The 24,985-nt window shown below is 51.0% G+C and overlaps 3 protein-coding genes across 19 annotated transcripts in view; 2 read left to right on the top strand and 1 right to left on the bottom strand.

Annotated features, from left to right (window-relative positions):
- Positions 1-1,693: 1,693 nt before the first annotated feature.
- Positions 1,694-4,682, top strand: Inhbe (inhibin subunit beta E). The gene is made up of 2 exons (NM_031815.3): positions 1,694-2,217; positions 2,591-4,682. The coding sequence occupies exons 1-2, from the start codon at positions 1,920-1,922 to the stop codon at positions 3,343-3,345; spliced, it is 1,053 nt and encodes a 350-aa protein (NP_114003.2). The 5' UTR covers positions 1,694-1,919; the 3' UTR covers positions 3,346-4,682.
- Positions 4,683-11,324: 6,642 nt separating this feature from the next.
- Positions 11,325-23,976, top strand: Gli1 (GLI family zinc finger 1). Of its 5 annotated transcripts, none has more exons than XM_008765375.4 (13): positions 11,325-11,728; positions 12,018-12,082; positions 14,780-14,905; positions 15,135-15,227; positions 15,698-15,893; positions 16,240-16,384; positions 16,681-16,770; positions 16,861-16,998; positions 17,307-17,456; positions 19,302-19,466; positions 19,930-20,160; positions 21,076-21,340; positions 22,049-23,976. In XM_008765375.4, exons 3-13 carry the CDS (start codon positions 14,806-14,808, stop codon positions 23,803-23,805), a joined length of 3,330 nt encoding a protein of 1,109 aa, XP_008763597.1. In that variant the 5' UTR covers positions 11,325-11,728; positions 12,018-12,082; positions 14,780-14,805; the 3' UTR covers positions 23,806-23,976. The 5 variants fall into 5 exon arrangements, with proteins under 5 accessions (XP_008763597.1, XP_006241504.1, XP_006241505.1 ...); XM_006241442.5 differs by having other exon boundaries at positions 11,966-12,082; XM_006241443.5 differs by lacking the exon at positions 12,018-12,082.
- The window catches only part of Arhgap9 (Rho GTPase activating protein 9), an 8,314-nt gene continuing 7,205 nt past the window's right edge, over positions 23,877-24,985 (bottom strand). For 9 of the 13 annotated variants that reach the window (XM_006241465.4, XM_006241464.5, XM_017594927.3 and 6 more), the window contains 2 exons: positions 24,876-24,981; positions 23,910-24,350 (listed from right to left, as the gene is read on the bottom strand). In XM_006241465.4, the coding sequence (XP_006241527.1) occupies positions 24,179-24,350; positions 24,876-24,981 (278 nt within the window). In that variant the 3' untranslated portion in view covers positions 23,910-24,178. Of the gene's footprint in view, positions 24,351-24,843; positions 24,982-24,985 lie in introns of all 13 variants that reach the window. The other 4 variants (NM_001080789.2, NM_001012198.2, NM_001414956.1 and 1 more) reach the window with 3 other exon arrangements.

Genomic DNA, 24,985 nt, shown 5'->3' with positions numbered 1-24,985 from the left:
CGATGGCCAGCCAGTCTAATCTAATTGAGTGAGGCCAACAAGATAACCTGTCTCTAAGGAGGTGATGGTAGTCCTGGGGATGGTACCCAGGGCTGTGCTCCAGCCTCCACACACATGTACACACACACATGTACACACACACATGTACACACACACATGTACACACACACATGTACACACACACACACACACACACATACACCACACACATGCACACACACAGAAAAACAAAGTCAAGGCTTTGGAGAGATGGCTCAGTGGCTAAGAGCATTGGCTGCGCATGCAGAGGACCCAGCACCCACATGGCAGCTCACAACAGTCATTCCAGTTCCAGAACAGCCATCTTCCTGGCTCTGAGAGGCACTGCATGGATGAAGTTTACTTGCATATTTGCAGGCAAAATACCCATACACATAAAGTAAATAATACATCTGTAAAAAGCAAAACAAGGGCTGGAGAGATGGCTCAGTGGTTAAGAGCACTGGCTGCTCTTCCAGAGGTCCTGAGTTCAGTTCCCAGAAACCACATGGTGGCTCACAACCATCTGTAATGGAATCTGACGTCCTCTTCTGGTGTGTCTGAAGACAACGACAGTGTACTCACAATGTAAGGAGAGTGAACTTACATAAAAAACAAACAAACAAATAAATCTTTAAAAAGCAAAGCAAGGGTTGGGGATTTAGCTCAGTGGTAGAGCACTTGCCTAGCGAGCACAAGGCCCTGGGTTCGGTCCCCAGCTCCGAAAAAAAAAAAAGAAAAAAAAAAAAAAAAAAAGCAAAGCAAACAAGCAAAACTAAAACAAAATCCATGAAGGCTGTGACCAGAGGCCTGGGGTAACCAGGAGCTGAGGCTTCTGTGTTTTTCCTGATTTGTTCCCTGGGTCCCTTAAACTTCCATTTTCTACATTATCAGAAGCCTGGCACCACCCCTGGGCTGCCTCAGATTTGACCAACTCCTACAGTACCCTAAAGATAAGTGGTCACTGGGCACAGGTTCTCCAAAGGCCCATGCCCTTCTGCCAGCCTTGACGGACTCTGCCCTGCTGTAAGATTGCATCACCACCTCTCTGGGTTTCCCCAGACATCACAGAAGCACGCCCTCACCCCTTGCTCTGGCCCTCCCCCAGGTGGACTCTGAGCAGCCAGCACAGGCAGGGTCAAAAGATAACTTCTATGTCCCGTGGCACTGCCACCTTGGCCTGAGCAAGAGGACTCCATTTTTTTTTTTAAACCCACCCTTTCAAAAACCTATCACAGCTTGAATGCTAGAAATGGAGACTAGAATTCTTCATCTGACATGGAGACCCTGAGAACTAACCACTGGAACAGCCTCATAAAGCTGTTCCAGTTTCCAAGCCAGGAAGGCAGGGCATATGGAAAAGCCACCCATCCCCACCTGGCCGCTATGGACTCCCTCATCTGAGTCCTAGACCTTGGGAACCGATCGTGTGAAATCATCCTTTTTCTTGCATCATGCATGTCCACGTTGCACACACCCTCCCATACCCCTACCTCAAGCCACCACACCCAGATGGTGAAACTCGAGCCCAGGGGGAGCCCTCCACCCCCTGCAGAGGCCTGATGGGCAGCACAGCTGACCAATCCTAAGGTTCAGAGGGTAGGTCTGCTGGCTGACCGCTAGGTGAGGGAGCCCTAGCAGTTGGCTCTAAAGAGGCCCTGCACAGTAGTCAGTCATGAACTGTGAGGGTCGAACATAGCTACCCATCAGATGATCTACTCTCAGGCTTCCTGAGTCACAGGCTACCAAGGACAAGTAGCTCTGTCTGCCCTTTGTTGAGGGGAGCTGTGACACTGGTTTGCTGCTGCTGCTGCTGCTGCTGCTGCATCTTCTTTGGGAAATCAGACTCAATAAACTGCCATCCATCTGAGGTTCTCAACTCAGAGCCATCTACCTGGAGCATGGGACTTTCAAATGTCCAGCTCTGGACAATACTGCTGTGGGCATTGGCATGGGTGCAGAGTACAAGATCTGCGTGCCCGTCCTGTGGGGCCCCAACTCTGACACCCCAAGGAGAACGCGCTCTGGTCCTAGAGCTAGCCAAGCAGCAAATCCTGGAGGGGCTGCACCTAACCAGCCGTCCCAGAATAACTCGTCCTCTGCCCCAGGCAGCACTGACCAGAGCCCTCCGGAGACTGCAGCCCAGGAGCATGGTCCCTGGCAACCGAGAGAAAGTCATCAGCTTTGCTACCAGCATAGGTGGGTGAGGGGAGAGAAACGGGAAAGGCAGACAGAAGGAGAGGCCTGCAAGGGAGGCAGGAGGAGTGGGGTGTGGCAGCAAGAGAAAGAAGAGTGGAGGACACGGGCAGTCCAGGCTCTTTGCAAAAGTTTGTGTGAGGGACGGTTGGGCAGGTTGGCCTAGAGAAGCTTTGTCTCTGTTCACGTTTTCTCTTTTCTTTCTTTCTTTCTTTCTTTCTTTCTTTCTTTCTTTCTTTCTTTCTTTCTTTTCTTTCTTTCTTTCTTTCTTTCTCTCTCTCTCTCTCTCTCTCTCTCTCTCTCTCTCTCTTTCTCTCTCTCTCTCTTTCTTTTTGTTTTTGTTTTTGTTTTTGTTTTTGTTTTGTCGTTTGAACAGACAAATCCACTTCAACCTACCGCTCCGTGCTCACCTTCCAACTGTCCCCTCTTTGGTCCCACCACCTGTACCATGCCCGCCTCTGGCTGCACGTGCCCCCCTCTTTTCCGGCCACTCTGTATCTGAGGATCTTCGGTTGCGGTACCACGAGGTGCAGAGGATCCCGCACGTTCCTAGCTGATTACCAAACCACTTCCTCCGGCTGGCACGCCCTGACTCTGCCCTCTAGCGGCTTGCGGAGTGAGGAATCTGGAGTCACAAAACTCCAACTGGAATTCAGACCTCTGGACCTTAACAGCACTACTGCCAGACTGCCACGGCTGCTGTTGGACACAGCGGGACAGCAGCGTCCCTTCTTGGAACTTAAGATCCGAGCTAATGAACCCGGAGCAGGCCGGGCCAGGAGGAGGACTCCCACCTGTGAGTCTGAGACCCCCTTATGTTGTAGACGAGACCACTATGTCGATTTCCAGGAGCTGGGGTGGAGAGACTGGATCCTGCAGCCGGAGGGATACCAGCTGAATTACTGCAGTGGGCAGTGCCCGCCCCACCTGGCTGGCAGCCCTGGCATTGCTGCTTCCTTCCATTCTGCTGTCTTTAGCCTCCTCAAAGCCAACAACCCTTGGCCTGCGGGTTCTTCCTGCTGTGTCCCCACCGCGCGAAGGCCTCTCTCCCTCCTCTACCTTGACCATAATGGCAATGTGGTCAAGACCGATGTGCCAGACATGGTTGTAGAGGCCTGTGGCTGCAGCTAGCAAGAGGACCTGAAGGTTTTGAGTGAAGTTCAAGGTTCAAGTTGGGGGTTCCCAAGCAAAAGGGTCCTGTGTCTGGAAGCACAAGTTCCGGATCCATACTGACACCCAACAAGCTGTGTAGCAGTATGCCTGAGTTTGACCCCTGTGGAACTCAAATGGGCATTTTTCTTGTCCCAGATTCTGGCCTATTTCAGGCTGTTTCAAATGTGGACAGATGGGTAAAACGTTTCCTTTCGAGAAACTGCCTGGCCAGCACCATTTCCTACATCAAGCCCTGTTCCAGGACAGCAGGGGATGCCGTGGGAGGGAAGGAAGAATGCAGGGAAAACTACTTAGTCTCTCCCGAAAAAGAAGTTCCTCAAGTAATAAAGGAGGAAGTAGAAGGGTGGGCAGATTGGGGAAAGGTATACAGGCTAAGAACAGGGACTGTTGCCTGCTTTGAGCAAGGTCAAGAGGAAGATGAGCAGGCACTGAGGTGGGAGAGCTGTTAGGAGGCCCTGGAATTGAGAGTCAGTAAAAAGGGGTGCTGAACCCATAAGTTCTCTAGCTTCCCCTTGGGGAGAGGACCCATGTAAATGACATACGTTTATATTTTCTTAATAAAAAGGAGAAAGAAAAGCAACAGTGTGTAAGGGGTTGTTAAAATGAGCCAGAAACAAAGTGTGGTCTGGGGACCTCTGTGCTTCGGGGCCTTTTCAAGGGGTTTTCAAAACTATTTGCATAATCACATAGAGAAGTTATTTGTCATTTACTATCATTATTTTTTCATTGTTCTGTGGGAACAGGGTTTACACTTATAACTACAGCCCTCAGGAGGCTGAGACAGGAGGATCGCCGTGAGTTCAAGACCAGCCTTCATAGTGAATGCTGGGCTAGCCTGAGCTATGGAGTGAGATCCTGTCTCAAAGCAAAAGAAACAAACAAAACAACAAAGAAAGTACTGTGAGTCTTTCCAGAGTGTATTATATGATACAGCCGATGACATTGTGGCTTATATATTCTCCTTTCTCTCCTTTAAACAATTTTATTTATTTTTATTGTATGTGTATGATGAGTCTTAGGCCTGCACCGGCTTGCAGTGCCCATAGAGGTCAGAAGAGGACGCTGGATCCTTGGAACTAAAGTTAGAGCAGTGTGAGCTGCCTGTGTCTGTTAACAGAACTCAGGTCCACAGTAAGAGAAACAAACAATTAAAGGCTGAGCTACCTCTCCACCTGAGACATGTGCACACACAGTCACACATTGTTTTGTTTTGTTTGGAAACAGCCCACGCTATCTTGGAACTCTCAATCCTCCTGCCTCAGACCCTCCTGCCCTGGAATTAAAGGCATAAACCATCACACCTGGCTATGTGTTCTTTTGTTACTGTCCTTTCCACTTTTACATTTTTTTATATGTGTGAATACACTGTCACTGTCTTCAGACACACCAGAAGAGGGCATCCAATCCCATCACAGATGGTTGTGAGCCACCATGTGGTTGCTGGGAATTGAACTCAGGACCTCTGGAAGAGCAGCCAGTGCTCTTAACCTCTGAGCCATCTTTCCAGCCCCCACTTTTACATTTTAACACTATCCTGATGAGCAGAAATCATGCTTTAAAAGGCATGCAGGTTTTTTTTTTTCTTAAATATTAAAGGAGTACTGGAAGTTGGCTCAGTGGTTCAGAGTGCCTACTGGGCCTGAGTTCAATTCTTAGTTCCTAGGTTCTGTGGCTCACAGCTACCTGCAACTCCAACTCTAGGGGATCCAGTGCCTCTTCCCTTTGAGAGCACACGCACTCACAAACACATACCCCACAACTGAACAGAAAAAGCTGGAGAGTTGACTCAGTGCTTTAGGAGAGCCTACTGCTTGTGGAGGACTGGTTTGATTCCCAGCTTCCGCATGGTGGCTCAAGCATAGATAACTCCAGTCCCAGAGAGTCTAACATCTTCTGACCTCCACAGGCACCAGGCATGAATGTGGTGTGCATACATGGGTGCAGGCAAAACATTCATGTACATAAAATCAAATAAATACACCTGTCTTTTTTTTTTTTTTTGGTTCTTTTTTTCGGAGCTGGGGACCGAACCCAGGGCCTTGTGCTTCCTAGGTACACCTGTCTTAATTAGGGTTTTACTGCTGCAAACAGACACTATGACCACAGCAACTCTTACAAAAGGACACATTTAATTGGGGTGTCTTACAGGTTCAGAGGGTCAGTCCATTATCATTAAGGCAGGAGCATGACAGTGTCCAAGCAGGCATGGTGTAGGAGAAGACTGTCTTCCAGGCAACTAGGAGGAGGGTCTCAAAGCCCACCCCCATGGTAATACACTTCCTCCAATAAAGCCACATCTCCTAACAGTGCCACTCTCTGGGCCAAGCATATTCAAACCACCACATTCCATTCCCTAGGCCCCACAGGCTTCCTCAAACACATGAGTCTATGGGGCCATACCTAGCCAAATCAAAATGAAAAATACATTTAGTCCAACTTCAAAAGTCCCACAGTCTATAAGTCTCAACAACATTAAAAGTTCAAAGTCTCTTCTGAGATTCATTCAATTACTCAACCCCAAAGCAAGACAGGAAACCAACTGGGCAAACTCTAAACTCTGCATCTCCATATCTGATGTCAAATTGCCTTTCAGGTCTATGCTGACTGAAACAAACTTCTTTCTCTTGGGCTGGTTCCACTCCCTATTAGCAGCTTTCCTCAGCAGGTATCCCACATGATTGGCATCTCTAACATCTTGGGGTCTCCAAGGCAACTTCAACTTTACAGCTTCTTATTCCAATATCTGGGATCCACACACAATCTTCTGAGCTTCTTGAAACAGCTTGCATCACGTCTCTAGCTCTGTCCTCTGTAGCACTCTAGGCTCTGGTTGACTCCATTCCACCGCCACTGCTGTTCTTGGTGATCATCCCATGGTACTGTCATCTCCAATATACTATGGTCTTCTGCTGCACCTAGGCCTCTCATAGACTCTCTTCATGTTGCCAAGCCTCAGTTTCTTCCCATGACCCCTTCAGTCCTGGGCCATCAACTGCAATTGAGACTACACCTTCACCAATGGCCTTCCCTGGCCTCTCACAGCTGCTCTCCATGACCCCTTCATACCTTCAAAGCCAGTACCACCTGGGTGATTCTTACACATTACCAAGTCCAGCCACAGCACAAGGTACAACCTTGGCTATCTCTGGAACACAGCTTCTTTGTGCTCTCAGAAAACACTTCCCAGAAGATTTCACCTCAGGGATGTTGGTCTCTTTTTTTTTTTTTCTTTTTTTTTTTTTTTTCTTTTTTTCAGAGCTGGGGACTGAACCCAGGGCCTTGCGCTTGCTAGGCAAGTTTTCTACCACTGAGCTAAATCCCCGACCCCATTGGTCTCTCTTTTTTTTTTTTTTTTCTTTTCTTTTTTTTGGAGCTGGGGACCGAACCCAGGGCCTTGCGCTTGCTAGGCAAGCACTCTACCACTGAGCTAAATCCCCAACCCCCGTTGGTCTCTTTTTAATTGCTGTTAATTTCTTAGCTCCAGCTGACCAGCCCAGTCGTCCCTTCTATTCTTGATTCTAAAGCCAGAGTTACATGGTTGAAGCTGCCAAGTTCTGCTGCTTGCTGAAGCTGGAACATGCCCTCCTTGTTCTGTTATATTATCACCAGCTTTCTGTTTTCCAACTCTTTCACTGCCTAAGATTGGCTGTCCTGAAACTTGCTCAGTAGATCGACCTTGAACTCAGAGATCTGCTTGCACAGGTGTGCCCTCCATTTCTGGATTGTAGTTCACTCCAGATGTAGTCAAGTTGACAACCAGAAATAGCCATCACAACATCTATATTTTTCTTTAAAGTTAAAGAGAGGCTGGGAGCACAGTTCATCAGGTCAAGCACCTGCCACATAAGCACAACCTGTGTTTGGTTCCTTGATAGCAATGTGACATCCTGGGGTGTGCACATCTGTGACCCTAACAGAGAGTTGCTGAGATGGATCTGCGGGTTAAGGTATTCAAGCCTGAATACCTGTATACATGTTTGATCTCTAAGACACACATGTTAGAAGGAGAGGTCCAACCCTGTAGGTTGATATCATTATGCAAATGAAGGCAGACAAGATAAAACAAGGCCTGTCATTGGATGAGAAGGAAGGGATGTGGGAGCAGAGGTTTTAGAAGGGAGGGAGAAGAAGAGAGAGGAGGCAGTAGCAAGGAAGGAGCTTGGAGAACATAGTAGCAGATGTTAAGATTCTTCCCTGAGCATAGACACAGGTTATGAATATTTTTAAGGGATTTTGTGTTGTCTAGATGGGCAAATTATATCTTATCAATTGGATCAGAGGTTACTGTGTGGTGTGTTCTTTCATGTGGCGTCTTTTTTTTCTTTTTCTTTTTTTCGGAGCTGGAGACAGAACCCAGGGCCTTGAGCTTGCTAGACAAGCGCTCTACCACTGAGCTAAATCCCCAACCCCTTCATGTGGCGTCTTAATTGAGTTCAAGAGAAAGTGCGGTGGCGGGACACACCAAGCCCGCCATGGAATTGAGATGTGTATGCCTGGCATGGTAACAACCAGCCAAGGGAACTATGAGTGAAAGCAAAGCAGTGTGGAACTGGAACAGCTCGTCGACTGCCCAGGTTAGAGAGTACCATGGGGGCCAGCATGGAGCCACTGAGATAAATTAGTTCCTATGGCCCAAGAGAGCTGAACTAGCAAGACAGCAACCATCCCAGGGTCAAAGAAAGAGCCCGGGAGAGAAGCACAGAGCAGTACACACAGGAATCAGTCCCACCATTTTTATTCTTTACTGCACCATGTTTCCTACAAGCAGTTGTGTTGGTTTGGATGAGAAAGACCCCAAAGGTTCATCTGTGTGAACCCTTGGCCCCAGCTGGTGGAAGTGTTTATGGAGGATGAAGAGGTGTGTCCTTGTTAAAGGAGGTGTGTCATTAGGTCAGGCCTTTCAGGTTTCAAAAGTACATGTCTTTTCTTCCCAGTTTACTCTTTCTTTCTCTCTGCCTTCTGGCTGTGTCTCAGGGTGTAAGCTTCCAACTACTGCTGCAGTGTCATGAATGCCTGCCCCGTTGCCATGTTCCCACCATGATGGTCATGGACTTGGTCTCTGGAGCTGTTAGCCCCTAATAAACACTTTCTGTTATAAGCTGCCTTGGTTATACCATTCAGAGCAACAGACAGTAACTAAGTTGCTTAAGAGAACTGAGTCCTGGGCTGGAGAGATGGCTCAGTGGTTAAAAGCACCGACTGCTCTTCCAGAGGTCCTGAGTTCAAATCCCAGCAACCACATGGTGGCTCACAACCATCTGTAATGAGACCTGATGCCCTCTTCTGGTGTGTCTGAAGACAGCTACAGTGTACTTATATATAATAAATAAATCTTAAACACACACACACACACACACATACACACACACACATACACACACACACACACACAAAGAGAACTGAGTCCTGCAAGTGTCCCCTGGCCTCCACACACTAGGGCATGCATGGTGGTTTCAATAAGAACGGCCCTTACAGGGGCTGGGGATTTAGCTCAGTGGTAGAGCGCTTACCTAGGAAGCGCAAGGCCCTGGGTTCGGTCCCCAGCTCCGAAAAAAAGAACCAAAAAAAAAAAAAAAAGAACGGCCCTTACAGACTCATATATTTGAATACTTAGTCACCAAGGATGGCACTATTTGAAAGGATATAAAAATTAGGAGGTACGGCCTTGTCGGAGGAAGCGTGTCACCGGGGGTGATCTGAGATTCCAAAAGCCCATTCTAAGTCCAGGGTCTGTCTGTCAGGGGATCAGAATGTAGCTCTTATCCGTGTTCCCTGACATGAAGGCAACAGACTAAGCTTCTCACACTGTAAGCCGCCCACCCCACAAAATGCTTTCTCTGATGAGAACTGCCAATGGTCACAGCAACAGAACAGTGCCCAAGCCCGCCCTGAAATACACCCTCTGCCACAAAACAAAGAAACAAAATGAAGAAATCAATAAAAACCTAAGGTAGAAAGATGGGCATAGTAGTACATGCCTTTAATCCCAGCACCAGGAAGACAGGGGCAAAGGAATCTCTGTAAGTTCAAGGCCAGCCTGGTCTACATAGAGAGTTCCAGGTCAACCAGGACTAACATGGAGAAACCATGTCTCAAAATCAATCAATCAACCATCCAATCAGGGGCTGGAGAGATGACTCAGTGATTCAGAGCACCTACTCCTCTTCCAGAGGTCCTGAGTTCAATTCCCAGCACCCACATGAGGGCCCATGGTCTTTCATAACTCCACTTGCAGGGGCTCTGACCTTCCCCTCTCACCTCTTTAGACACCAGAAACTCAGGTGGTACACACACATACAAGACACTCCTACATATTAAATAAATGCATATTAAAATTAAGTTTATAAAAATTACATATATATTTCAAAACAGGGGCCTCTGTGTAGCCCTGGCTGTCCTGGAACTCACTCTATAGACCAGACAGACTCAGAGATCTGCCTGCCTCTGCCTCTGGAGTGCTAGGGTTAAAGGCGTGTGCCATCACTGCCTGGAAATAAAACTTTCAAGTAAATACAGGAGAAATTGGATATACGGTTTGTGCTTGTCACTGTAGCAGTGGAGAGGCTGAGGCCCAGTTGGCTGTGAGTCTGAGGTCAGCCTGGGTCAGCTTCTGAGTGAATTCCGAGTTAGCCTGGACTAAAGTGTAACAGCCTGGCGCCAGAACACAGAAGTATCCCTTCCCACAGATTTCAGAAGGCTGCAGAGGGGTCTTGAAACCAAAAGGCTCTGAAGTTGTCCAGCTGTGCAAGGTGAGTCACGTGACGCATGTAGAGCTCTTTCTCTGTGGTTACTGACCTGTCCTGGCTGTGGGTCCCTTGTAAGTTTCATGGATGTAACTTGTCAGTCATACGGAGTGGCAGGTTTGTTCCTTTTCTGTTCCCACCCTAATAATTACTACTCTCACTTGTAAGGTTTCAAACATGTCCCCCTCTTCATCTTAATCTTGTTTTTAAAAAAACACACTTACCTTGCAGACCCAAGAAGGTGGTTTAAAACAGCTCTGAGATCTGTTTGAACAAAGACCTCTTCCCTGCCCTGCCACACTTTTGCTTCTTTCTCAGGTGGGAAACTGACATAGCAGCCCTCTTCCTGTGTCCAGTCACCATGGTAACACAAAGTCAAAGAGACAGGGTCCTCCCCCATCAGGCACCTTAAGGGATCTCTATGGTGTGCCCTTCTGTTTCTTTGAGCTCATTCAGCTCCCTGTGCTTTGGGAATCGGAACCTGTCAAATTTCCTTAAGTTCCCCAATGCAATCATTCCGACTCCGAGGAGTGCCATGTGCCAAGATTACCAGCAGAGGGCGCGAAAAGCCTTAGAGAGAGAGAGAGAGAGAGAGAGAGAGAGAGAGAGAGAGAGAGAGAGAGAGAGAGAGAGAGAGAGAGAGAGAGAGAGAGAGACGTGGAGGTGGCAACTGTGTCCAAAATTTGGAGATGGAGAACGGAGTTTCTCCAGAGAAGTACTCTAGACAGAGGCACCTTCAGTGATCTGTGAACACAAATCCTGCACTCAGAACTCCAGCCCGTGTTCTTCTTTCATGTTTCATAGGTCGCGCGCCACACCAAAAAACCAAAAACAAAAACAAAACAAAAAACAAAACAAAACAACAACAACAAAAAAAAACCCAACAACTTTCTACCACAGTCAACCCAACTTCTTTCGCCCAAACCCCAACTCTACAAATCCTACACGTTCCATCCAAAGAGTGAGACTGGCCTCCAGACCACAACATGGAGAATGCTCAATTATGACCAATGAAAGCCGACGGCCAGACCTTCAAAGTTAACTTTCTGGGTAAGCTTTCCTCCTCCCTCTCCCGCCGCGCAATATTTTCCTCAATGTTTTCAGAGCCTCTTCGAGGACAGCCGATCCAGGGATCCGCTCCGGGATTTACTGTCCACCAAGAGCAGCGTGTTCGGGCGGGGGGGGTAGTAGGCAGTATAGGGTCCCTCAAGGGAGGGGGAGGATCCTGGGGGTCCTGGGGGTGCCATAAGCCCGGCACCCCCTCTCTAGCTTCTACCCACCCCAGCTCATCTTCTAGAAACAGCCCGAAGGAAGGATATACAAGGGAAGTGAGCAGGAAGAGCGGCGGCGTGCGGGTGGCAAGAGCGAAAAAAAGTTTTTGCAAAGGGGAAAAAAAGTTTGCGCTTCTCGCGGGTGGTCCCGGCTCGCGGCCCGGCGGGCTGGGCCGGCGGGAGGGCTGGGGGCCAGGTTGGGGGGTGGGGTGGCACTGAAGCTGCGCTGCAGTGGCCCTGTGACCCCCCTCCCCGCCACACGCCTCCCCCCGACAGCCCAGTTTCCAGCCCTGGACCACGCATCCCGAGCCCTGCGCCCCGACAGAGGTGAGAGGGGGGCAGGCGGGAGACCACCTGGGAGCGATGGGGGAGGGAGCTGAGGAGATGCTCTGACGCCTAGGGACTCACCCTATCCCAGAAGGAGACCTGGGGCGCAGAGGCAATATGGGATGGGAGAGTTTGGGGCGAGCTATTAAGAAGTTTTGGTGTTTTCTTGTTTTGCTTTAAATTTGTGCCTCCTTTTCTCTGCACCTCCTTCCTTCTGACAGTCTGTGTCTGTCTCAGGTCTCTTTGTCCGCGCCTTTCCCACATATTAGAAATCTCTCCCTTTCTTGAGGTTGGGATGAAGAGGCAGTTGGGACGGCCAGAGGCTGGAGGTCTGCGTGGTAGAGGGAACTCCAGGTGCGTCTCTGAGCGCCGTTGGAAGACGTCAGTATTTCTAAGTCGGGACCCACCGCAAAAGAAGGGAGCGCTCAGTGTGGTGGGAACAGGAGTGTGCCAGGCAACAAAACCCCGAGGGCCGGGCTGGGATTGGACTCCTGACCTGTGGCTGTGACAGATGTGCACATGGGGTTTGGGGGCAAAGGAGTGGGTTTGGACTCGGAAGGAGGCTGGGTGGGTTTCCTAACATGCAGTGTAGGCGGTAGAAAAATCCCTAGGAATTCTGGACTTCCGAGTCCCAAGGACTGTGGCAGGGCCCTGAGGAAGAGCAAGAGCTGGGGAGACCTTGCTTTGACCCTCTGACCTCAGGACCACCGGGGCAGCTGAAGCCAGGCGCCAGGAGACCCCTACTGGGGCAGAGCGGGACCACTGGCCACTGCCAGTTTGTGTATCCCGGTTGGCCCCCCGCCCAAGCGGGAGCTGGGGACCGAGGCCCCTCCTCTGGCTCAGACCACCCTGCCTGCCCTTGCTCCCCGCTCTGAATCCTCTTTCAGGCCCCATGACCCTGAAACAATCAACCCAGGACAGTTAGCTTTGAGAACAGCATCAAGGGAAGGAAACTCCGTAGAGACCGAGGGTTTGGGGCATCTGGAGAACCGGAGACTTTATGGTATAGGTCTTTCTTTCCAGTACGCGGAGAAAGTTGAGCAGTTTTCTGGGAGAAAAGTTCGTGAACGCGGGTGATTTTTCCCTAGGGGGCGGGGTTCAGAGGGACCCCCCTCCATTATCTCCCTGGGCATCCCCGCCAGACAGACGTCTCCGACTCGCTCTTGACGTCACTAGGGGGTTCCCGGGGGTCTATAGGGGTTAACCCTTAGGAAGCCGGCGGAGATACCCAGGATATCCAAGGTGTCCTCTCCCGGCGCACCTTATTTACACAGACACTTCTTTCTCTTAGTTTCTGGCTTCTCTTTCCCACTCTATTATGGGGACCCCACTTTCCAATAGTGCCCCCCCGGCGCCACTGCCTGCTTTCAGGATGCGCTGAGAGAGGGAAGAATGTTCCACCCTTCACCCCCCCCCCCCCCGCTTTTCTGGGCTCCCCAGGCGGGCGGGGAAGCTGAGCGGTCTGCAGCCAGAGCCTGCGGCGGCGACTTGGGTGGGCCGAGAAGGCACGGGGGCGGGGAAGGCGGGACCGGGAGAAGGGGGTGGGGCCGACTCCAGGGAGTTGGGGAGAAGGGGTTCGTGGAGGACTCTAGAAAATAGACACCGAAGATGATTCGGGTCTCTGGGAGGCTAATTCTCTTGCTCTCATACCGCCCAGAAAACCTTTACTGAAACTGGAAAAGTTAGCGATGTCTTTAGTAGTATGAAGGGGGGAGACGTGAGTGTAGACGGTGGCTCGCGTGGGCGAAGGGGGCTGTCGTCCCGTTTTCATACTGTCTCTTGGGGTGGTCGGGCAATGGGACAGGGAGATAAGACTGACAACTTTGAGGGAACATCTAGTGTCTGGGGGTCCTTTGCAAGTCCTCCCCTTCCTTTGAATGAGTCACAGAGGAGAGAGGCGGGAGACGTGCCCCCTCATCCAGCTGCCAGCCAGCTGTGCCCCCCACCCCCAACATTAGTGCCAATGCCGAGCTGGGAGGTCTTGGATGCGGGATCCGGGTCTCGGCTGAAAAAGGAGGAGTTAGCAAAGGCTATAGCACTTAGGTTGGGTCGTAGGGTCCGGGTTCCGTTCCCCATTTTACCCCGCCCTCACCCTAAATCCCAGCATCCCGGGATCACCCACCGCGCCGGCCGGCCCGCTCCCGGCGGTTCTCCACCCCACCCCGCCCCACCCCACCCTCCGCTCCCGGAAGACCGAAAAACCTGGAGTGGAGTGAAAACTTGTTGAGGAGGAAACGTGGACCTCGCACCAGCTCCTCCTTCCCTCCCTCCCTCCTTGCCTCCCCTCCCTCGCCTAATAGAGGACTTAGTTTTCCCATTCTCATTAAGCCTTTCCTGACAATCCCTTTCCAGTCCTTTCCAAAACCAAGAGGAATAGTTAGACCCAGATTCAGACCGCCTCAGAATGACTTTAGCTCCCATCCTTTTTACTCAACAGACTGGGAGACGCTCTGCTCTGAAGCCTTATTCCCTCCCACACACAGTTCTCGGTCTGAGAGGACACATGGTTTGTGTTCTCTTCTGGCCCCACCAGTCAATGTGGACTGAAGCGAGGTCTCCCTCTACTGGACACTGGAGAGATTGCATTGAGCTCTTGGGCATGAGCCGGCAGAAGTCAGACCTTCCTCTGTGTGTGTGTGTGTGTGTGTGTGTGTGTGTGTGTGTGTGTGTGTGTGTGTGTGTGTTCCACCATCACACACCTCAGAGCTGGTCCATGGCCAGAACAAGAAACGGTAGAGAGAAAAGAAAAAAGAAAAGCAAGTAGAGAGCTCATGGCACTAAAATCACCTACGACTTAGGTTGGATCGTTTATTCCCTAACATTCCCGTGTACATACAGAGACTGAGGAGCTCCTATCCAAGACCCCCAAGAGACCTCCATGACTGACCGTCTGCTTCTGCCCACTCTTTGGGATGATTTCCATGACCAGTCTCTGAGATGGGGGTCAGAGGCACAAGGGACATGCCAGCCGGGGATTTGTGCCTGAACTTGTTATTTAGCTTCTGTTTCTCTCCATCTTTGTAACTGGTGGGTCTACGTTCCTTTCTGCAGGGCCCCTCATCCTTCGCTGAGACACCATGTTCAATCCAATGACTTCACCACAAGTCAATAGCTATGGTGAGCCATGCTGTCTCCGACCCCTCCCCAGCCAAGGGGTCCCCAGCATGGGAACAGAAGGTAAAAACATTTACCAGTCTCTGGGCCTTGAGGACTTGGCAGATGTCTCGCCCAGCTCCAGGATCCCTCCCACCCCATCCCTACCCCATGCTAGTTTCCTGTCTACAGGAGGATTTTGTGACCCATGCTATGTATGTTTGGAGTCTGGGGTCATATCTTATGTAGGGTCTCAAGATAAGCCCTGTATCCCCCATTCAAATGCCTGGCTACAGCTGTCTCTCTTTTCTAGGACTTTCTGGTCTGCCCTTTTGCCACCAAGCCAATTTTATGTCAGGGTCCCAGGGTTATGGGTCTGCCAGAGAGACCAGCAGCTGCACTGAGGGTGAGAACCCAGATAACCCTCCCTACTTCTGCCCCTCTGGGACTTCCTGTGCAGGAGAAGGTGGGGAAGCAAGGGCCAAACTCGAGGGAAGAAACATCCAGAGACAAGGGGATGGGAGGATGATCAAGAGTTTCTAAACGCAGCAAGGCAAAAGCAGTGTGGTTTTTGAGTGAGGCCCCACCTACCAAGTGCAGGGATACATGTACCTTTACAGTACATGTTTAATGTTATATTTTAACACTGTGTGTGTCTGCATTTGTGTATGTGCATGTCCTGGTGCCCTCCCTGAGGCCAAGGGTGTAGGACCATCCCTGGAGATGCAGTTATGCGGTTATAGGTGGCTGTGAACCGCCTGATGTGGGTGCCAGAAATCATAGTCAGATCCTTTGGAAGAACAGCAAGTGCTCTTAATCACAGAGCCACCTCTCCAGCCCCCTTTACTATATCTTAACTCCTGTCTCCTGCCCTAGGGTCACTCTTTCCTCCTCCTCGGAGTTCAGTCAAACTGACTAAGAAGCGGGCTCTTTCCATCTCGCCTCTCTCTGACGCCAGCCTCGACCTGCAAACCGTAATCCGTACCTCACCCAGCTCCCTCGTGGCTTTCATCAACTCTCGTTGTACATCTCCAGGCGGTTCCTACGGCCATCTCTCCATTGGCACCATGAGGTACTGGCAGCCTCAAATTAAGAGGCCCCTAAGAGGGGTTGGGGATTTAGCTCAGTGGTAAAGCGCTTGCCTAGGAAGCGCAAGGCCCTGGGTTCGGTCCCCAGCTCTGAAAAAAAGAACCAAAAAAAAAAAAAAAAGAGGCCCCTAAGATATGTACTGAAACCCATTAGAAGACTCAGACCCTTTAAACCCCCAGCCCAACTCTAGTCCTTCCCCTCCCAAAGCATTGGAACCCTCTTCAGGACCTCCCTGGGGCTTCTTCAACCAACCCTTCCAGAATCCTGAAGAACAGAGAGAGGGCTCCTGGTGACTGATTCTCTCAACTAACAGCCTCCTCTTCATCTAGCCCTTCTTTAGGATTCCCACCTCAGATGAGTCACCAGAAAGGAACTTCACCTCCCTATGGAGTCCAGCCCTGTGTTCCACATGATTCTACTCAGGGTTCAATGATGCTTCACCCCCAGTCCCGAGGACCACGTGCAACCTGCCAGGTGGGGCCCTCCACGTTGTCTTCTCCAGCTCAGGATAAGTGGGTAGGAGACTTAGCAGGGGGCAGGTGAAGGACACAGCAGATATAAAAGCGTTTGGTACTAGGAACCTGGATTCGGACTCTCCCACAGGAGAGCACCTCTCTGTTCATACCACTCACCAGTACAGGCTGTGAAGAGAGTCCTCACACTCACAGGATCCTGCTATTTGGGTGGGGGTCTGTAGGGCAGGAAGACCTGACATGCTTTCCCTTCTTACTATTCCACCCTCAATACCCTCACCTCTTCCCTTGGGGAAGCTGAAGTCAGAGCTGGACATCATGGTTGGCAAGTGCCCAGAGGAACCTTTGGAAGGGGACATGTCTAGCCCCAACTCCACGAGCACACAGGTAAGGGGAGGGTGGGGCTTTTCCCCGGGGACCCAAGTGAAACAAAACTTGCCACACAAATGACCCTAAGGATTGTCTCTCTTGCCCTAGGATCACCTGCTGGGGATGCTGGATGGACGGGAGGACCTGGAGAGAGAGGAGAAACCTGAGCCTGAGTCTGTGTATGAGACGGACTGCCGCTGGGATGGTTGCAGCCAGGAGTTCGATTCCCAAGAACAGCTGGTGCACGTGAGCCCCAGGGGGTAACAGGCAGTTGGTGGGAACCTGAAGGAGACTAAATGGAGCTTTGAGATCTAGTGAAGGGCAGGAGGTTCAAGGGTACTAAGGTCAGAGATCGCATGCTTGGTCCTGCAGACTGAAGCCCAGAGTGTCTGCTCTAGAAGGCTAGAAGACCTGAGGTGTGGGTGAACTGCGTTCCCCACCCCTATTCCCCCAAGAGGAGGAGCTGAGGACGATGAGTACAGGGCTGGAGGGAGTACATTCAAGGTCTGGGTGGTGTCTGGGACCTTGGAAAGCCTCTTCGTCTTCCTCTTTAGCACATCAACAGTGAGCACATCCACGGGGAGCGGAAGGAGTTCGTGTGCCACTGGGGAGGCTGCTCCAGGGAGCTGAGGCCCTTCAAGGCCCAGTACATGCTGGTGGTGCACATGCGCAGACACACGGGCGAGAAGCCACACAAGTGCACGGTAAGGCACCCATCCCTCTCTATATTGGTGCCAAGTCAAGACAGGGTCCTAGTTGACATGCCTTCAAAGTCCCTTCCTTCGTAAGCAAATGTTAACTCTTGCTGAAGACCATATGGATAGAAAGATAAACACACTGATGTATATAAAATGCTATGTTGCTCTTACTCTTCGTTCTTCCCTGCTCTTCCCCTCTTCCCTGTCCCTTCTCTCCCCATCGCCCTACCCCCACCCCACCCCACCCCCGCTTCCCTCCAGTGCTCATGGCTGGCCTTTCCTCTTCTCTGCTCTTCTTCTCTCATTAAACCTCTCCATGTGGGAAAAAAAATAAAATAAAATGCTATGTTACATTTTATGGGGGCGGGGGCTTGCTTTCCAAGGTGTGTACGTGGAGGTCAGAGGATCACTTGCAGGACTTAGCTATCTCCTTACACAGTGTAGGTCCTAGGGATCAAACGCAGGCTGTCAGGCTTGGCCCTAGCACTTGTGAAGCTGAGGCAGGAAGATCAAGAGTTTGAAGCTAAAAAAAAAAGAGTTTGAAGCTAGGTTTCAAAACAAAAACAGTGGTTAAGAGCATTGTCTTCTCTTCCAGAGGTCCTGAGTTCAATTCCCAGCAGCAACTCCATGGTAGCTCATTACCCTGTGGTCTGATGCCCTCTTCTGGCATGTAGATGACGATGCAGATAGAGTACTCGTAGACAAAAACAATCGAATCTTTAAAAACAAAACAAATAACCAAACAAACGCAAAACAAGACAGGCCTGGTGGCACACACCCTGAATCTCAGTACTTAGGAGGCAAAGGCCGGCAGGTCTTTGTGAATCTAAGGCCAGTCTGCTCTACATGATGAGGTCCAGGCTAGCCATGGTGGGTGACACAGTGAGACCGGATCTCATAAGTAAATAAGCAACAAAACAAAATAAAATTTTGGATCAAAAAGCATATTTTCCCTTTGATATGGATTTACTTATTTATTTATTTGGTTTTCAAGACAGGGTCTCTCCATGTAGCCCTGGCTGTCCTGGAACTTGCTGTGTAGAACAAGGAGGCTTTGAACTCAAGAGAACTGTCTGTCTCTGCCTCCCAAGCACTAGGATCAAAGGCGTGCACCACCACTGCCCAGCCCCCTTTAATTTTAAAAGAAATGAAAACATGTGCCGGGCACTGTGCTGCACATCTTTAATCCCAGCACTTGGAAAGCAGAGGCAAGCATATCTCAGTGAGTTTGAGGCTAACCTGGTCTACCTAGTGAGTTCAAGGCTAGCAAAACTACACAGTGAGACCCTGTCTCACAAAATAATAGGGGCTAGAGAGTTGGCTCAGTGACTAAGAGCACTGACTGCTCTTCCAGAGAGGTCCTGAGTTCAATTCCCAGCAACCACATGGTGGCTCACAACCATGTATAATGGGATCCAATGTCCTTTTCTGGTGTGTCTGAAAACAGCTACAGCATAGTCACATACACAAAATAATAATAATAATAATAATAATAATAATAATAATAATAATAATAAACATTTTTAATCACCTAGTGCTCATGTTACTTCGTTGCCTAGTGGATAGGTCCTGCACTAATGACAGACACTTGTGTAAGCCTGGCCCCCAGATGACCCCACTCTTGGACCATCTAATCCCTGTGCAGGGTGACCTGCTCCAAGATGCTCACTACTTTCACAGCCGTCCCTCACCCTGTGCTGTTTCCAGTTTTTTCTGCTTTTAGCTCCTGTCTGTCCTTGTGCCCTAATCCTGGGATTCTCCAAGGTCCCCATCCATTTATATTCCCTGGTTTAAATCCTTAACCCTCCATGCCCTGTCTGAGAACACCCTTGGCCTCTTCACATCCCACAGTTTGAAGGCTGTCGGAAGTCCTATTCACGCCTCGAAAACCTGAAGACACACCTTCGGTCGCACACCGGTGAGAAGCCTTATATGTGTGAGCAGGAAGGCTGCAGCAAGGCCTTCAGCAACGCCAGTGACCGTGCCAAGCACCAGAATAGGACCCACTCCAATGAGGTGAGAGCTCAAACTGAGATATACTCCCCGATCCGATACTTTTGGCTACTGCCAAAGTATCCCCCATAAAGAGCCCCTTTAACCCAGGGCTCTCTCCACAGAGGTAAGAAACCAGTTCCCACTTGCCACACTAACCGGCAAAAGAGTCAGTCTAAAGTAGACCCCGACCCCTTCCCTTCAGCTTCTGAATTTACATGGCCTCACAGCCTTGAGGGTCACTTCTATTTGTTTACCTAAGCCTCCTATAAGCCTCTCGGGATTTCCTCCACCTGAGGGCCCCCCACCCCCTTACTTCCTAGGATGCTGTGTGTCCGCCCTCACTAGTCTCAGAGCTCCCACCTCCTTACTTCCTGGGATTGTGTGTCCCCCTCACTCACCTGCCTCGGAGCTTTCTTTCCCCCGTTCTGTTTGGGTTCATCTGCTTTGGTCCATTGGCCTTCCAGCTTGGCTCTCTATTCAACAGAAGCCATATGTGTGCAAACTCCCCGGCTGCACCAAGCGCTACACAGATCCCAGCTCGCTCCGCAAACATGTCAAGACTGTGCACGGTCCGGATGCCCACGTGACCAAACGACATCGAGGGGATGGCCCCTTACCACGGGCACAGCCCCTCTCCACAGTGGAGCCCAAGCGAGAAAGGGAAGGAGGATCCGGCAGGGAAGAGAGCAGACTGACTGTGCCGGAGGGCACCATGGTGAGCCAGCCATTGGAAGCCTTTGCTCTGCTCTGCTGTTGTCTTTCTAGCCCTTCCCTAGAAGCGAAGCATCTATCTCTTCCTGTACACATCAGTCTTCTGTGGCCACCCCAACCTGCCTGCCTCCAGTTTCAGTGTTGCTCCGTGGGTGACTCCAAATCTGAAGCTGTTATAGTCATCAATTGTTTAATTGGTCCAACATATTGTCGGGGAGGTGCTTCTGGGGATACAAACCAGGCAAATGGTCTACACTAAGTAAATCTTCAGGCCCCTATGGACCTGCTCTCAGATAACACTTTGTAGTTCCAAGCTTTTGGCGTGCACATTTTGTGTACTTTAAAAAAAATATTTTATTTATTTATTTTAAGTATGTGAGTACACTGTAGCTGTCTTCAGACACACCAGAAGAGGGCATTACAGATGGTTGTGAGCCACCATGTGGTTGCTGGGAATTGAACTCAGGTGCTCTTAACTGCTGAGGCGTCTCTCCAGCCCCCCTATTTTGTGTATTTTTTAAAAGGATGTATTTATTTATTTATTGTATGTGAAAACAATGTCACTGTCTTCCGACACACCAGAAGAGGACATTGGATCCCATTACAGATGGTTGTGAGCCACCATGTGGTTGCTGGGGATTGAAGAGCAAACCACTAAGCTATCTCTCCAGCCCCCTATTTTGTATATTCTTAACAAGAGGAAGCAGGCAAGGAGAAATTTGTCAGGCTTGTAGGACTACTCAGGAATGGAGCCTCTATGCTCCAGTGGGGTCATCTTAGTTCCTTCTAGTTTACCCTAACCTCTTGCCCTCACCCCCACGCCCACGCCTGTTCTCAGCAATCACTGGGCTTCAGCCATTCACCAAGAGAGAATTCTTGGGGGCGCTTGCCACCCTCTCTGTTCTCATTCTCCTCACAGCCTCAGCAGAGCCCTGGAGCACAATCCTCCTGCAGCAGTGACCACTCCCCAGCAGGCAGCGCGGCCAACACGGACAGCGGCGTGGAGATGGCCGGCAACGCAGGGGGCAGCACTGAGGACTTGTCCAGCTTGGATGAAGGACCTTGCGTTGCGGCTACCGGACTCTCCACCCTTCGCCGCCTTGAGAACCTCAGGCTGGATCAGCTGCATCAGCTCCGGCCAATAGGGTCCCGGGGTCTCAAACTGCCCAGCTTAACCCACGCTGGTGAGACCCGGATGTGGGAGGTGTTGCTGCACTGAGCTGAGGCTGATAGGAGGTTGCCATTTGAGCACGAGTGCTCTGCTGCATATACAACCCCATGCCAGAAGAGGGCATCAGTTTCCTTTATAGATGGTTGCGAGCCACAAAAGGGTTGCTGGGAATTGAACTCAGGACTTCTGGAAGAGCAGCCAGCGGTCTTAACCCCTGAGCCATCTCTCCAGCCCCCACGTTAGCATCTTTTTTAATCGGTCGAAAAGTACCCTCCTGGGGTTGGGGATTTGGCTCAGTGGTAGAGCGCTTGCCTAGCAACCGCAAGGCCCTGGGTTCGGTCCCCAGCTCCGAAAAAAAAAAAAAAAAAAAAAAAGAAAGAAAAGAAAAGAAAAAGAAAAGTACCCTCCTTTCTTGAAGACATTTTTCCTTCCACCAATCAGAAAACCGTGATATATAGCTAGGTGTGGCGATGCACACCGGTAGCAGGATAGCGTGTTTAATATATCTGTGATAAGTTCTCCCTCTGAGTGTGAGGCGATGCACAAACAATGACGGCCTCGAATCTCTGCTGAAGCAGAAGCAGAGAGTAAGTGTAGGGGAAGGAAGAGACAGACATCATAGCTAGGGCGAAGGTTCCATCCCCCAGGCTAGTTAGAGGAAAAGGCAGGGTAAGAATCAACGGACTCCCAACCACTTGCCTTTTCTCCTTCTCCTTTGCAGGCGCACCTGTGTCTCGACGTCTGGGCCCACCGGTCTCCCTTGACCGCCGCAGCAGCAGCTCCAGCAGCATTAGCTCCGCGTACACAGTCAGCCGCCGGTCCTCGCTGGCATCCCCGTTCCCGCCGGGATCCCCACCAGAGAACGGGGCGTCGTCACTACCTGGCCTCACACCTGCCCAGCACTACATGCTCCGGGCAAGATATGCTTCAGCCAGGGGGAGTGGCACCCCACCCACTGCAGCACACAGCCTGGATCGGATCGGGGGTCTTCCTGCACCTCCTTGGAGAAGCCGAGCTGAGTACCCAGGATACAACCCCAATGCAGGGGTCACGAGGAGGGCCAGTGACCCAGCCCGGGCTGCTGACCACCCGGCTCCAGCTAGAGTACAACGGTTCAAGAGCTTGGGGTGTGTACACACGCCTCCTAGTGTGGCAACAGGACGGAACTTCGATCCCCACCTCCCTACCTCTGTCTATTCGCCACAGCCCCCCAGCATCACCGAAAATGTTGCTATGGATACTAGAGGGCTACAGGGGGAGCTAGAGGTTGGAACTTCCATGATGGGCAATGATCTGAACCCATACATGGACTTTTCTTCTGCTGACACTCTGGGATATGGGGGGCCTGAGGGGACGGCGGCTGAGTCTTATGGATCTAAGGGTCCAGGTTCCCTGCCTCTTGGGCCTGGTCCACCAACCAACTATGGCCCTGGCCACTGTGCCCAGCAGGTCTCCTATCCTGATCCCACCCCAGAAACATGGGGTGAGTTTCCTTCACATGCTGGGGTGTACCCTGGCACTAAGGCTCTAGGTACAGCCTATAACCAGTGTCCTCGACTTGAGCATTATGGACAAGTGCAAGTAAAACCAGAACAAGGGTGCCCAGTGGGGTCTGACTCCACCGGGTTGGCACCCTGCCTCAATGCCCACCCCAGTGAAGGGTCCCCAGACCCACAGCCTCTGTTTTCACATCACTCCCAGCTCCCTCCACCCCAGTATCTCCAGTCAGGTCCCTACCCTCAGCCTCCCCATGACTGTCTCTCGTTAGAATCCAGGCCTGGCCTCAATTTCAACCCCTCCTCTCATTCCACAGGACAGCTCAAAGCTCAGCTCCTGTGTAATTACGTTCAGTCGCAGCAGGAATTGTTGTGGGAGGGCAGAAGCCGGGGAGGGATCCCCAACCAGGAACTTCCATATCAGAGCCCCAAGTTTCTGGGAGGTTCTCAAGTTAGTCAGAGCCCCACCAAGGTCCCAGCAGCAGCAGCAGCAGCTACGTTTGGATCTGGCTTTGCATCACCTGCTTTGGCCAATCACAAATCAGTCTCCTATCCTGCCCCTTCACCGTGCCATGAAACTTTCACCATGGGAGTAAACAGGCCTCCCCATAGGCCAGCAGCACCACCCCGGCTTCTGCCCCCGCTACCACCTTGCTATGGGCCCCTCAAGGTGGGAGATGCCAACCCCAGCTGTGGGCATCCTGAAGTGGGCAGGTTAGGAGCAGGCCCTGCCTTGTACCCTCCCCCTGAAGGGCAGGTGTGTAACCCTCTGGACTCTCTTGACCTGGACAACACTCAGCTGGACTTTGTGGCTATCCTAGATGAAGCTCAAGGGCTGAGCCCTCCTCCTTCCCACGAGCAAGGGGACAGCTCTAAAAACACCCCACCTCCCTCCGGGCCCCCCAACATGGCAGTCGGTAACATGAGTGTCTTACTGGGGTCTCTGCCTGGAGAGACGCAGTTCCTCAACTCTAGTGCCTAAAAGGATAAGGAACCCCAACTGGACCACGTCTCCTAAATGGCTACACACACGCGGTACCCAGGGATGGGAGGTTTGGGTTGGGGGCTGTATTTAGTCTATGTATGTTCCAGGGGAAAAAAAAACTTTAATGATGACACAGTTTCCTGACAATAAAGGAACGCTGAGAACAAGCGTCGTGCGTCACGTCGGGGAGAGCGGAAGTAAGCTCCGACGCCTTCCTCTTCGGCAACCCCTCTCAGCCAAGAGCTCAAGTGAGACTCGGGCGGTGGGAAATGGAGAGTCCTTTGGGAGGACATTTACAGAAAACCTGTGAGTCCCCTCCAAAGGCTAGCTGACAAATCACAGGTAGTGCCTTCCTCCCTCCTTTCCAGAGTCAGGTGAAGAGGCTAGCAAAGTTGTTGAGCATCAGCTGGATCAGCTGCCCAGGGTAGACCACGTGGGCCGCCATGTCGGAAGCCTCCTGCTCAGGTCGAAACAGCGTCGGTCCAAACACAATTCCCAGGTTGTGGGCAGTCATTCGGTTCTTATCCGAGTGTGCGATCACTCTGAGGACAAAGCCAAGGGAAGGGAACATAGGCAATAACTACCCACGACAGACCAAGACAGCCAGCCCCATTAGGTTTGAGCAGATCAGAGGTCACTCCGGAATCCTTCCACATGCTGGCCTAACCAAGAACAGACCTAACAGGGAGCAAAGATGGGCCAGTAGAGAAACCTTCAGAATACAGTCTGGAGGCACAAACAGGGTCGAAGTGCCTGTCTCTCAGCTGCAGGGACAGCCCCTAGCTCTGCTCACAATGTAGGAGGTGCACACTCAAAGCTATCCAAGTACAACTCAGCTAAGGAAGCCACCCCTGGCCCTCGGGAGACTAAGGCCAGGGAAGGAATCCTCTTACTTCTCCCAGAGACCCCTCCTCTTATCCTCTTATCAATTCCTTCGTTTGGCTGAGCTAGCCAAAGGCCTGGACACATGTCAGTGTCTCCCTGTCTCCACCCTCCCTGGTCAGGGTCCCCAGTGAACACCCGCTCTATCCTCACCAGCACGAACAAGGTTGCTGAGTCTCCCTGACCTGCACAGATGTTCCAGGATGTACTGCAGAGTGTCATGGTTGGGCCTCGGCAACGAGTCTATTAATTTCTGTATTTTAGAGAGGCAGTGCTCTGGCTCAGAAAGTTCTAG

Source organism: Rattus norvegicus, chromosome 7 (assembly GCF_036323735.1).
Source record: "Rattus norvegicus strain BN/NHsdMcwi chromosome 7, GRCr8, whole genome shotgun sequence".
Classification (NCBI taxonomy): domain Eukaryota; kingdom Metazoa; phylum Chordata; class Mammalia; order Rodentia; family Muridae; genus Rattus; species Rattus norvegicus.
This window is presented reverse-complemented; position numbering and strand designations above follow the sequence as displayed.

Coding starts and splice junctions, on each gene's coding strand:
- Inhbe (NM_031815.3), top strand. CDS start 1,920: ATGGGACTTTCAAATGTCCAGCTCTGGACAATACTGCTGTGGGCATTG. Junction 2,218..2,590: donor CAGCTTTGCTACCAGCATAG/GTGGGTGAGGGG, acceptor TCGTTTGAACAG/ACAAATCCACTTCAACCTAC.
- Gli1 (XM_006241443.5), top strand. CDS start 14,806: ATGTTCAATCCAATGACTTCACCACAAGTCAATAGCTATGGTGAGCCA. Junction 16,385..16,680: donor GACCACGTGCAACCTGCCAG/GTGGGGCCCTCC, acceptor CCCTTGGGGAAG/CTGAAGTCAGAGCTGGACAT. Junction 20,161..21,075: donor CTGTGCCGGAGGGCACCATG/GTGAGCCAGCCA, acceptor TTCTCCTCACAG/CCTCAGCAGAGCCCTGGAGC.